This window comes from Sebastes fasciatus, chromosome 11 (assembly GCF_043250625.1).
Source record: "Sebastes fasciatus isolate fSebFas1 chromosome 11, fSebFas1.pri, whole genome shotgun sequence".
Lineage (NCBI taxonomy): Eukaryota > Metazoa > Chordata > Actinopteri > Perciformes > Sebastidae > Sebastes > Sebastes fasciatus.
In genome coordinates, this window is record NC_133805.1 from 27,909,568 (window position 1) to 27,924,241 (window position 14,674).

A 14,674-nucleotide genomic window follows, 5' to 3' on the forward strand; every position below is an offset into this window, starting at 1 on the left:
TCCAATAAAATCCCCGATTAAAGCGATGGCTGAGACGGAAGATACGTGAGCTGTAATTTCAAACCATTAAACTCTGCTAATGAGAGGCTCGATGAGTTAGTGAGTTATGTACTCCATAGCTCTTTGCACTGCTGCTACATGGGACCAGCTTCAGGGCCGTGGTGTTGTGAACCGCTCAACGAATATAAAGCGAAATAACTTTTTGTTCTGAGATTTATAGAAAGTGACCAATGCTATAAAATTCCCCTTTTACTTTTTGGCAAATACTCTGTCGCCTTGGCAGCTAGCAGTCAGTCTGACCTGGATGCTTTCATCCTGCATTTTGGCATTTGTTGTGGTGACACTTTGTTTTAAAGTTAGCGTCCCTTTGTGTTTCATTGTGTCGTGGCAAAGTACTTACTGTAATTATTTGCAGTTAATTTGGTAATTAATTAAGTTAGTTTCATTTCAATGCCACTCACAAAGTCCTTAATAATAATGACAATATTTAGAGAAACTTAGACAAAATCTGACAGGATTTTTTCCAATAACTTTAGGATTAAATGATGGGTTAAGAAAAACCTACTTCTTAAACTAACAAGTAAAAACTTAGTTCAAATCAAAGTATTTCTCTAACATTTAATACATTATTAGTAACTACGTAAGCAACCATTGAAGAGAAAAACATATTTACATATTATTTATAAATACTTACATACTTATTATTTCTAAATATATAATATTATATTAATATATATATACATATAAAAATTATCCTCAGGTTTTCGGTGGTTTGGGTTGATCAAATCAGATTGACAGTGGCAAAACTCTTGCTAAATGTCATCAGATTCTAATTCAAACGTTTTCTTCAGTTCACGAAAAGTTGACATTTGAGATAGACTATTTTCACAGATTTTAGTTCATTAGATACTTAGCATTACTAATATTACTAATGCAAAAATAAACTAACGCTACTGCTATTTTTTTTTAGCAATTATCACTGCAAGGATGATTTGTTTAAACCAAATGATCTGTAGGGGAAAATGAGCTTTTAGTATAACCTGAAATGATGTTTGATGAAGTTCACTTGCTTCACTTCATTTCAGTGCTAACAAACAGTAACATTTTATTCCTGGGCTGTTAACTGACACGCATTTTATACTTGCAGTCAGTTAAATAAAAGTAGATATACCAAAGTTTTAAAACACTCCATTACAAGTAAAGTCTGTTTTGTGTGAATACAAAATGTTACTTGTTACTAAGTATTATCAGCTAAATGTACTTCAAATTGAAAAAATTGAAAAAATTCTTTTAAAGGAGGAATCACTCAAATAAAATATGGTCTGCCTTTTGTGCTGCACGTGGGCATTATCCCTCATGTAAATGCACCTCTAAGCTGCGTTCCAGTTCACAAGCCGGATTTTCGGAAGTCTGCATCTCCATACTGAATAATCCAGAATATGTAATAAAGGACGAACGAGGCCCGTCTCATCTCAAATTCATTCAAGAATTTTCTTTTGCCTGAAATTTGGGGAATACAACTTGTGTATCCTACGAAGCCCTAAGTAGTCAATAATCACTTTGTGTTTTGGTCAATTTGTTTTTGTTTTTGACAAATATAAAAAATCAGTGTGAGTTTCAATATTTGTAAAGCTTGCCTGTTGACGTTTTGTTTTTTTAAACTTATATTTAGGCAATATAAGCATCTCAAAAACATTTTCAGCCACACTGACATTTATATTTATCAGCTGCCTGAATATATTTACAGTTTTAATCTTTCTTATCAGGTGGATGTGCTGCTATGAATTCCTATACAGTTGAAGCAACCAAATATACAGCTCAGCTTTAAAAACTCTTAGTGTTGGTGCTTGTTGGTGAGCTGATGATGATGTTTTACATGCAGCTCCACTGTCTCACCTGCAGAAGTCGGGGGCAACCATGCCGTAGACATTGATCCTATCGCACAGCTCCAGGGCGATGGTCATTGTGAACCAGCCGGTGCTAAGCCAGGAGTTTGATATCCTTCTGCAGAGAAGAGGAGGAGGGGGAGAAGAAGACAGATGGATTTCATGCGTGGGAGATCACAAGGATGAAAAATGTACCATATTTGATTTTTCTCAATGTGATTTACTGGGATAGATAATCAGAGAATCTCACATCGGCGTATTATGGCAGTATAAAGATTTATCTAAATCCAGAGGTCGATTTTCTTGACTGCAAGATCCTTCAAGTTCCCCTCGCAGCTTCATTAAAACACAGATCCATCCTACATATCGACTGATACAAATGAACCCTGTCAAATAATCAAACCCTTAATCAGAAAGTAGTCTTGGTGTGCATGTAGTGCAGATGGTTGGAATGACAAAGCTTAAGCTGCAGAACGATCTGCCTGCTTTCACACTGCAATTTTTTTTAAGTCACCCCTGCAAAGAAATGAGCAATTATCAGTTTTTTCTGAGATATGCTGTTTTGAAAGAATTATAAAATTATATTTTCATTATATTAGAAAATCTCTCTAAATCTAAATGTCTGTCAGAGTGGTCTGTCTCATAGGGTTGCTGTCAGATGAAAAAAACATTACAGTCTGAGTACCATACATTTTTTAAGAATCCTGTGTTGGTTTTGAATAGATTTAATGGGCTCCAGAGTCATAAAACTTCAAACACCACTTCTAAAAAGGACCACGAAAACCTTCAGTTTATAGTGAAAATAAAGTTAACTGAAACTAAACAAAAATAACTAAGACTTTGATACTTTGATTCTGGGGTTCTGACGGCCAAATACATGAATAAGTCCCAAAGAAAGTTATCTGAAATCTGCTGTATTGAGAACATGCTGAAATATAAAATACACTGAATGTTTTTTTAGAAGCTTCTTTCATTCAGGCTGCAGTATAAAAAAAATACTGTAAGTCTTTAAATTCACCTTTGGAGGATTTTTTAAAATTAACTACCTTACATTTATGACATGCCATCATGTCTTTTGTAGACCTGATGATTAACTGACTGCAAACCACGTTAATATCCTGAATGAAATTATAAAATCATCCAAACTGTTTCAGCCCAGTAGTGGTTCAAGAGAGGGACATTTGGTCCGTCCACCACTTTGGTCCAGACTGAAATATCTCAACTACTATTGGACAGATTGCTATTAAATGTTGTACAGATATTCATGATCCTCAGAGGATGAATCCTGACGGCTTTGGTGATCCCCTAACCTCTCTATCGCCACCATTTGGCTCACATTTTTGGTTGTGAGTGAAATATCTTGACACTTACCGGATAGATTGCCATGAAATTTGACTACAGATATTCAAAGTCCATTAGAGGATAAAGTGTATTTTCTTTAGTGATCATCTGGTGCCGTCATCGGATCAGACTTTAATGTTTCCCAACACTTTGGTTTACGACCAAATACCAACAAAACTAAGGACACTCCCATCAGCCTCGGCTGTTTAGTGCAAACGTTACCATGCTCACACACTAAACTAAGATGATGACCGCTGTGCCTAAGTGCAGCCTCTCAGAGCTGCTAGCGTCGCTGCTAGCTCTTGTTTTCACAAAGCAGTAGGGACAGAAAACTGCATGATGTTGATCTCTGTCTCGTTGGCCTGAAGCCACGGTCGTAATCACTGCCAAGCACAGTCATGCTGTTGTGATCCAAAGCACTTTTGGAACAATCTGTATTCATCAAATCAATTTATAAATTAGTTTGAGTGAAAAAATGCATCGCAACTGTTCTTGCTCCCTCACACTCAGTGTGAAAAATATTCAAGTATGAGCTGAACACAATTCAGCAGGGATAAATTTGAATCCTTCAACTGAATCAGGCACAGCTGTGAATCTCGTCAAACTCCCCTTGCTGCACAGCTGAACCTCATCTCGACTGGGATTGTGACTGGTGACCAGTGGATGTGTTCATGCATCAGTTATCAGGTGCATTTTAAGATGGCCTTCCCTTAGAAATATCAAAAATGAGGGTGACGTTACAAGATGAATAACCCCTGCAACCTTTATTGTAATTGTTCCAACAGAGTCATTTATGAGAAACAAATCTATTAATAATGAAGGGTGATGAGTGATTCTACTTAAATTCCTCATTCAATAATTAAATAACTAGTAGTACCACAAGTAGTATTCCACCATCAGTAAATCATTGCCACATTAATTCTAATACCTTAGTATAAGATTGGCCCACATATTGCATTTTAGTTTGCATTAAGCTGAAGTTGAATTTTGCAAAAAATGTGCTGGGACAAAGAAAGAGCAAATAAAGAATAAAGAGAGACTGTTTTACAGAGCCAAACCCTTCAGACTTCTGTTCTTTGTCAGATGACAGAAGAAGTGAGGGTTGATGGGGAGATGAGGAGATTATGGGCTGGGAAGTAATACTATTGGCATTATATTATGAACATACTGGAAAAACTAACTCTGTATTTTTGCAATCTATTGTTAAATAGAAGTATCAGAGTTGAGACTTGGCGTTTGGACTTAAATCAGATTTAGACAAGAGTCTGCAGCCATGTTTAGCAGGTCAAATGTTTACCATGATCTTAGTTTAGCATGCTAACATTTGCTAATTAACACTAAACACAGTAGTAGTAAGTACAGCTGAGGCCGATTTGTTTTGCAGGTATTTGGTCATAAAAAGTAAAAGTAAGTATATTTATACAAATTAAAATTATGTCCAATACAACTGTCTAAAAATGTGAGCCTTAAAGCTTCAGTAGGCAACAAGTTGTTGGAATCATTGAGCAAAAATTACATAATAACCTTTCAGCATGTTGTAATTCAAATGCTCTGATAGAGAACTAGACTTCTGCACCTCCTCATGGCTCTGTTTTCAGGCTTTAAAAAATCGAGCTTGTGACGAATCACAGGTCATTTCAGAGAGAAAGTGTTCCTATTGGCTGTGCTCCGGCTGGTGGGCGGTGCTTGGTATTTCCCCAACTGATCTCAACCTGGCTGCCGTGTCACAAACTTTCTAATTTTACAGCTAAACAGTACACTACAAGATGTTTCTGAAAACATCTGAGGCGAGAAATAGTCATTACAGTAACAGAATATTGATTCATATTTGATCAGCGCTGCCTAGTTTGACTGTTTGATCGGAGTTCACGAGTGATTGACTCGTGGCTCTCATAGACGGAAGCTGGACGGCAGACTCCAGATCAGCTCTGATTGGTTGTTTTCTTCCGGTCTGAGAAATCTTGCAGATGCCATTAGGAGCACCAGAGGACACAGAGGCACATGATTTTTTTAAGATTATCTGTCTCGTGCACCACTGTCAGGATATAGTGACCGTTTTATAAAAATATTTTTGTTAATCAAGTTTGTTCCATTTATAACGACTGCAGCTTTAAGCTACCTTCACGTGATAACAAATTAGCTCTTCCCTCACCGCGAGGTAGTGCGCAGAGACTTTCAGAGGATGCAGGTAAAATGTCACCCCAAAAAGAGATCAAGGAAGGCCATTCACTGTTTCTAGGCAACAACAACAGTTGCAGCTGTTCTCATTGATTGCGCTTTGAAAGGTCAGCGGCAACCAAAGTCAAAGTTGAAAGAATTTGAACTTTGAGCTGGAAAAGTCAAGAGAATCACTAAAGTCATGAGGATACATCAGGAAACATGAGTGCCTGTACAAAATGTGGTGCTAGTCCAGCTGGTAGATGTTGAGATATTTCACTGAATAAGTGGAACTTTGGCCTGCTGGTGGCGCTGGATGAAACGTCAGGGGATCAACAAAGTAATAATTTCTCTTCTTGGCACCATGAATATTTGTACCAAATGTCACTGCAATCCATCCAATAGTTGTTGAGCTATTTCAATCTGGAACAAAGTGGTGGACCAACTGACAGAAAGAATAAACGGTCCATAGAGCAATTGACACTAGCTTGGCTGAAAAGTAATTTTTCATTTCACCTGCATGTTAAACACTTACTTAAAACTTTAAAATGAGCTGCAACCTTTCTTTGGATCTTTACCCAGGACAATTTATTATATCTTTTTAAATAATTGGAATAGGAGAGAGGAGGCCGAGGATCAAACTCTTACTCAAACTCCGTTTGACAGGATCTCCTGTTCTCTCGACCACCTCGTCACCCTGCTGCTTCCAGAAAGCTTGTTACGGCTTCTCGTTTTGTTCCCACACATACACGCCAGCATCCACAGCAGCGGAGGTTTCAACTTGGCAAGGCAGAGAAACAAAGCTCGGGCCTGATAAGAAAAAGTCTTGACAAGAGCAACCAGGCAGGCATCTCGACACCCTGCTCGCCTGCGGTTGATGAGGGTGACACATTTGGAGTGGAGGGTTTACCTGGTTGTTTGAAAAGGGGTTTCTCTTATTTTCTCACTCAGAGAACAGTGTAGGGGGGATACACGTCAGGCAGAAATTCCTTACATAAAAAGCCTGTTAAGCATTTGTATTTTGAACATCTCCCCTGCTTGGTGATGGTGGAATAGAAACACAACTTCCTGGGAAGCTGTGAGGATGTTCAGGGTACGTTATAAACAGGACCAAACGGTGTCATGGACGCTACTTGTTCCATTGTGGGAATTTTCCAGGGCACAAATTTCACACTTGAATCGGATTCTCAAATAAAATGGCGAAAAGGGAGTGATATCAGACGCAGCCTTACTTTTGTTTTCCTTCAAGAATTAAGCAAACAACAACAACTCCCCTCCTTCATCCCTGCATCATTTCACCCCAATCTGACCTTTAATACAACAACATTCTGTTTGCAGGAGAGATGCATCTACAAATGGTTGCTTCCTGCCAAACAACCCCAAACCTCCTGAATCAATCTGTCCGCACTGCACTGAGTGACAGTGTGATGAATAGTAACAACACACTTTGGTCCGACTTTCATCTTTATTAGAGTCTGCTCAGACCACAAACAACAGTGTCGACCCAAAGTGATGCTATCGCAGCCGGAGCACAGACTTCTCATTTTCATTTAATTACGACAGGACCCAGGTTGTCTGGAACATGTTGATTTGTTGTGATATGCAAACACGGCCACTGGGCTTTCGCTATGACAACGACGCACATACACTCTCACACACACCTTTTGCAAATTAGAAAACTTTCAAAGTTCAAAGCACAGCATTTTGTCATCAAGCAGTCTGCGGTGGATGCGCGCAGGTCTTAGTCAGGAGGCATGCAGCTAATCTCACTTAAGAAGTCTTCCTCATTTCCTTGTTTATGAACATGCTGATGAATAATGTGGTGTGAAATGTCAAGCTCTTAGCTTCAATGGCTGTCTTGAAAAAAGGACTGGAAGCAAGCTGTGAGTGGGAAGAAGGATTTATCCCTGCACAGGAGAACGGTGCTGCTCCTCGTGTTTACACAGTTTGGTATTGAAAATTTAGCAAAAGTAGCCAGTTAATTAACAGTTTAATTGTGTGTTGATCCTTGAGACTTAAAATCTTATTAGTATTAAAAAGGGAGATTATTTTTTTGCTTGTATTTGATAAAAGGAGAAAACTGGTTTCAATAAAATGGCATTGTCAGCGCATCAAGAAAGAAAACAAGAATACAAGCCGATTTGCCTTGAGAAAAAAAACAAAAACCTGCAGGCAGAGTGCTTTATTAACTTTGACAAAAATAATATAATTAGGGCTGTCAAAATTAACGCAACTTGCAATTTTTATGTTGTAGCTGGCTCAGTTTTAAAGCTAGAGTGAAGATACTGGCATCATATGAAACTAGAAAAAGGAATCCATTGGTACCGAACATGTCATTCTAGCTAAAGGAGGCTAAATAACGCCCCAAACTTCAGCTACATTTTGGCAAGGAAAAACTGGCATGGCCATTTTCAAAGGGGTCCCTGTACCTCTGACCTCCAGATATGTGAATGAAAATGGGTTCTATGGGTACCCACGAGTCTCCCCTTTACAGACATGCCCACTTTGTGATAATCACATGCAATTTTGGGGAAAGTCATAGTCAAGTTTTTCCAGTAAAACCGTATCTGTGAGGGTTTCTGGACAATATTTGTCATTGTTTTGTGTTGTTAATTAATTTCCAATAATAAATATATACACACACATTTGTATAAAGCAAGCATATTTGCCCACTCCCATGTTGATAGGAGTATTAAATACTTGACAAATCTCCTTTTAAGGTACATTTTGAACGGATACAAAATGTGCGATTAAATATTCTAATTGATTGACAGCCAAATTAGTCAAGAAGTGTACATTATCTCTCTAATTATGAAAAACAGGAGCTGATTACAGAATGAGAATTGTTCTCTGGGTTTTGGCCGTTGCATTGTATTCATTTCTAAAGAGCAGCTTTATTGTCATTGAGTTTATTCTAATGGTTGTTATGTAACTGCTGAGAGGTTAGAAGTCACATGAAGGTGTGATTGGTGCAATTAGTTAAAGCTGAAACACCTGTTCAATATGTGTACTCTTGTGAGGACATGTAGCTGAAACATATTATTGAAAAAAAAATACTTTGTTGTTGCTGTGGAAGGTTACTTTTCCTTCTCTCACTAGAGTTACCAGCAAGGTATATTTATACACAACGCCTCTAATGACTTCAGTGATTAGAGGTTGTTCGGTGTTGATTACTGATCTGAGGTACTTCACTTCTGTATCTACTTGACTTTCATGCCACTTTCCCTCTGATCACAGCTCCCATTTCTGTTGCATCACTTTTTTTTCATTCCTCGGGGTGAAAGCTGCAAGAACAAAGCTGGTATTTCTTTTGTTTGCAATCTCTTTCCATGCATGTTTGTTGTAATATATTCCCCTTATTATTATTATAATGTCTTTTCTGAAGTTGCTTCTCTTCGAGCAGCAGACGCTTTCGCGCTTCAGTTTGGTTTGCTTGTATTTTGTCTAATTTTCTATATATTCCTCCCTCTCAACTACAACATTTTGTTCATTTCAACCAATTAATTGCTACTGGAGATGCTAAAGATTTATACAAATTAAAGGGGACATATCACAAAAAACTCACTTTTTCAGTGCTTGTGTTACTACATCTGGGTATCTGGAGTTCCTACCAACCCACAAACTGTGAAATAAGACAACCCAGTCAGTTTTTTTGTGGGCTGTCTAGATCAGAAAACATGTGATTCAGCAAGCCATTCAGATTTGTCTCCCCTTCCTATGTCACACGCAGGCTCATTAGAATATACCGCCCACAGCTTGAGAACTACCTTTGAAAAGGTGCACCATATTTTTCTCATAAGCCAATCAGAGCAGACTGGGCTTTTTCAGGAGGGGGTCTTAAAGAGACAGGTGCTAAAACGGAGCATTTCAGAGAGAGGATGAATTCAGGTATATTCAGATGGACAATATGAGAAAAACAATGTGTTTTTTGAACATTAAAGCATGTAAACATGTTCTAGTAGAAACCCAAAGTACAATTATGAACTTGAAAATGAACACGATATGTCCCCTTTAACTTAAAAAAAACTAACATTTACCATTACATTTTATCACCAAAAAATGTATATCTTACGATTCTTTTCCTGCTATGACAAGCCAAAATGTCTGCAGTGAAAATGGTCCTGCTTTGCCCTGCACACCGATGGTCCACCTACACAGGTAATGTGTATTATTATTATGGCTGATCAGACCTCTTTTCAAGTCGACGTGGGCTTACGCAGACTGTAGTTTGTAGTTTACATCCAGATGTAGCACAAATTTTAACTGAATTTCTCAAAAAAAGGCCAAAAATAACGAACGCATATGAGAACACATGCAGGGATGTGCATGGCCTTTAAAGGGGACCTCTTATGCTTTTCCTTTTTCTGTCATATATATATACAACGTTTCAATGTTGTATGTTCATATTAAACTTGGCCAAATTGTCAAATAATGAGGTAAACATGTGTAAAAGTATTTCCTGTGACAAAAGCAGGCTTCTGACTGTTGTGGACACATTTTTTTTTCTACTTTGGCTACAAGATTACGTCAGATTGTGCCGGATTTCTTTATATGGTCATCTGCTCCAGGCAAAGCTAGGGATTCACCGATCCGACTGTTTCAGTCCCGATACCGACAGTGATACCTGGGCTTTGGGTATCAGTCGGTACCGAGTACCGATCCGATACCAGTGTTTAATTAATATGCTCTATGCCTCACTTTGTGGAAGTGACTGGGATCATTCTTTCATGTGTGAGGCAACATCAGACTTGACTTAAACATTGCTTTCCTAACTTGTAAAACAAATTGTAACAAATAAATACATAGATATAAATTTACGGAAATATGAAATATTATTAAAATAATAAACCTTACACCAGTAACTTGGTAAAAAAAAATTAACAGGAATTACAATTCAAGTGTAAACCTTTTTAATGAAGCAACAAATTGGTTAAACCTTGAACAGAAATTCCAGCATATAATGAATATAAGAGATAAAAATAGAATAGAATTGAATAGATCGGCCCCATTGTCACGATACACACTATCCAACTATTTGAGTCATTATCGGCCCGATATCCAATCCGGTATCGGTGCATCCCTTGGCAAAGCGTGCCCCATTATCCCGCATACTAGTGACACTGTCAAATACATATTTCTCCATAATTTATCTAATATAACGTTTCAAACAGATAATTGTTAAAATCCTCAAAGACAGTGAGAAGAAGATAATGCATGCACATCTTTATAACAAAAATATTACTCTTACAGGTTGTTGTACGTAGATGTGAATCTCTTAATGAATGTGTCTCATTCTTCACTTTCAGCGGAGACCTTTTATTCCTAAATTGAAAATAGAGTTTTCCAAAGTGTAACTCTAGGAAAAGATAAATATGAAGGACCTGGTTCTGGTCTGTAAGGATCCTGTTGTGAAAAACTGTTCTTCCAGATCTGGGAACTCTACACTGCTGCAGCTGTTGTATCGGTCTCTTTTGCATATTGGGCCTACTGCAGCTTTTTTATTATAATCATTTTGACCTTTTAAGTTACCACAGATTAGTTTTCCAGGACTGCTGGCATTTTTTTTATAGATTTTTCAACATCATTTAGATTAGCAGTTAAAGCCAATCAAATCTGTAATCTTTTAGTAACTGAACGAACCTGCCACCTTCTCATTTTATTCCAAACCAAATGTGTTGAGTAGAAACCTAACAGTGCGACACAGTGGGACGATTACAACAAAGCATTACGGGAACATAAAATACTGCATTGAAGTAAAAAAAAAAAAGAAAGTTATTTCAAAAGCTAATTTGCCTTTAATCACCGGTTGAGGCTCATTCCGGCTTGGCAATTTAACACAGAGGATGCAGAGGGACACCTGTTTCTCATTGCTCCTCTGCCAGTGTTATTAAAATGGGTGGATGTGACAACATCCCACACCATCTTAATTACCTTTACTGAAACGCCATAACCCATAATTACAATTACAGGCTCGCAGGGTTGCCGATCGCACAGTTGATTACCCAGAAACTCTGCTATTTATGCTGCTCACACCAATCCTTAAAACAATAGGAATCATTTTATAAATGATATAAAAAACTATTATTGCATAGCGAGAGCTTCCTTTTTTCCAACATTAGAAAGATATAAAAGCAATACTTTCTTTCTCTCTCTTCCCACGCTCCGCAGAGCAGAAATTACCTCAAATAAGCCTCACAGATGTTAATGCCTAATGCTATAAAAAGGATAAGAGTACACCAGAAGCTGCTTGCTCACTGTAAACATTTACCATGTTTGTCGGCACAGATCCTGAAGGATGGATGTCTGAGCTATTCACTAAATCCTCCACTCGGCAGTTTCCCCCCTGACATCTATCTTAAAGCTGAAGTCAGATTGAGTCTCCAATGACAACCCGGACAAAGAGAGAGACAGACAAACAAAGTGTGTGTGTGTGTGTGTGTGTGGTAGTGTTTTCATTAAGCATTAATGGCCACGGGACCGAGAACTCAGCTTGGACTCATTAAATTTGAGTCCTTATAACTGTGCAGCTTGAGAAAAGGTGTTGCGGAAACAAAAACTTGACTTTCTAAACCATTTGTACATCACACGTTAGCAAAAGCAGAGATTTTTTTTCCTGTTAGTTGCATTATTAAATCATACTATTATTTCACATTGAGCATTCACTTTGAAACATTTCCAACGCTCCACAGTTACGCTAAATTTTGGCGAGGAAAAACTGGCATGGCCATTTTCAAAGGGGGATCATTGACATCTGACCTCAAGATATGTGAATGAAAATGGGTTCTATGGGTACCCACGAGTCTCCCCTTTACAGACATGCCCACTTTATGATAATCACATGCAGTTTGGGGCAAGTCGTAGTCAAATCAGCACACTGACACACTGACAGCTGTTGTTGCCTGTTGGACTGCAGTTTGCCATGTTATGATTTGAGCATATTTTGTAAAGCTTAATGCAGTACCTGTGAGGGTTCTGGACAATATTTTCCATTGTTTTGCAATTAAATATGTTATTTGATTGACAGCCCTTGTAAATATCAATAAACTGTGTTCACAACTACACATCGTAGTTGATGAATTACCTAGTTTAACCTCTTCGTCTATAATTAGTTTGCATGTGGAACAAGTTGCTCATTAACCTAAATTGTTACACGGCAGTGAATACTCGATTCTGATTGGTTAATCACGGCGTTCTACGGTCTGCTATTTCTTTATAGCAGACCGTTGCTATGTATAGCAGACGGTTGCTATGGGCGCAGTTTTGATGTCGGACTCTGGCGGACCGTTTATGTGTCAAGTTATTGATTTGTTAAGTAAGTAGCCGTGTAATAAGCGGGATAATGTACAGCTAGTGGGTCAATGTTGTGGATTCTCTCACAACAATGACTGGCTTGCTGTACATTATTTCTTACTTAAGGACTGTATCATACAAATGAGGGTCTCAAAATGATTAGCAACTTGTAAGCCACAAATATGTGAAATTAGAAAATTATAAATTCTACTGTTTTGTAATAAAAAAAAAGCATCTTCCCATCCTCCTTCTATTCTTGTTAAAACCGAGTGCACCATGTGTAAGTCACAGAACATTTAAAGGCATTTAATTGTTTAATTGAAAGCTGATCTTCGGAGTGTTTTTCAATAAAAGAAACCTTTGGTGGTGTGGTATTGTAAAACATGTGTTTTCTTGTTACAGTCAGAGCTTGAATTGGATTTGGGGGCATGAATCATGCACAAGAATTACTAATTTGAGGGTACAAAACTGAATGCGTAGTACAAAACACTATAATAACTTCGGTAGAATATGTTGGGAGAAGCTGTGAGCCTTGAATGCTAGAACAGTATTGACTGTGTTGCCCTGAAGGTCAGATGATGCTTTCTTGTCACATGGAACTGGTTCTGACTGGAAATCTTTCCTTCCTCTCTAGATGTGGAACTGCGTTTTATGTTGGAAGCCTTGCCCGTTGCTCGTTGAGTGTTTTTTCACCTTGGGCCAAAGTAAAACGAGTACATTCATACTGTGGAGACTGACCACTTCAAGAAATAGATTTTTGGAGCCCTGAGGAGAAACCTAAACTCTTATCCACCAGCCGGCCAACTGGACGAATATTAAGCCACATTTTATACCTCATGCTGCTGCACATTTCTACCTCCTCTTGCAGCTTTTTTTGAGAAGGACCTTTGCCCTTTTGCCCAATTCTTACCATAACTACACCACAAGTAACTATATGTATTAAAAATGTGTGGTACTGAGTAATACGTAAGGGTACTCAGTTTGACAGAAATCTAACCTGTCTGTACTAAATATGATGAACACTGGCCCTCTAGCACTGGTTATATTAATAGGCTTGAATATGCAAATTTGGCACATTGATATGATCTTGTAATCAAAAGCATTACCACATTATAATAATGTTACTGTTATTCAGGGCACAAGATTAATTCGATTATCGGTTAATCTGTCAATTTTTTGTTTTTGTTTTCAGTTGAAGGTGCTAAATACGAGACAGGGAGTATTTCTATTGCCTCCGGACAGCTCTCAACATGGCGATGGCTGAGCGGTGCCGCAGCTAACGGTGCTGACAGATCTAACAGTGTTTACCTGGGGACATACTTGCCAACCCTCCTGATTTTCCCGGTAGACTCCCGTTTTTCATTGCCCTCTCCCGGTTTCCTCCCAGGGTCACAAGTCTCCCGTATTTCTCCTGATTTATGCCAATTTTTAAAACCTTTTTTTTTCCTTTTCGTTATCTCAACATGTTTCTGGTACTGTATAGCGTGTATGAGCCCTACTGTTTCCACCCGGACGGCAATAGAGTTATACTGAATGTCTTTTCCCGGCGCAGGAGAGATGGTAGCGACATCGCGACGCAGTGGTTTTTTGAGGTGCGCTCGCCGCACATCACAGCATCACAACAAAGCCGGCGTGGTGCAAGCAATTAGAAATAACGTGTTGTCATTGTGTCTGAAGGGCCTTCAGTAAAGGGCCTTCAGTGAGTGAGAGAAGGAGATAGAAATGGAGAGAACTAAGAGAAAGAAATACTAAAGAAAATGAATGAATGAATGAAAACTGATGAATATTAGCCTAGTTTATACCAGAGATTCACACAAGTTCAGCCAGAGGGGCGAATTATTCAGTTTTCTTTCCTGAGAATTAAAAGTAAAATTAAAAGTAGGCCTACTTAACAAAACATGCTGTTGCAGTGTACTTTATATTTTGTTATTTTCATTCTTTAAAAATCACCAGAATGCAGAAAACAAAGTCTGTATTCTGGTGCAGAGGATCCCCAGACT

At 38.3% G+C, this 14,674-nt stretch overlaps 1 protein-coding gene across 2 annotated transcripts in view; it reads right to left on the reverse strand.

Annotated features, from left to right (window-relative positions):
• st6galnac5a (ST6 (alpha-N-acetyl-neuraminyl-2,3-beta-galactosyl-1,3)-N-acetylgalactosaminide alpha-2,6-sialyltransferase 5a) overlaps positions 1–14,674 on the reverse strand; it is a 61,636-nt gene that overhangs the window by 4,316 nt on the left and 42,646 nt on the right. For both annotated transcript variants that reach the window (XM_074652022.1, XM_074652023.1), the window contains exon 4: positions 1,897–2,004. In XM_074652022.1, the coding sequence (XP_074508123.1) occupies positions 1,897–2,004 (108 nt within the window). The remainder of the gene's footprint in view (positions 1–1,896; positions 2,005–14,674) is intronic.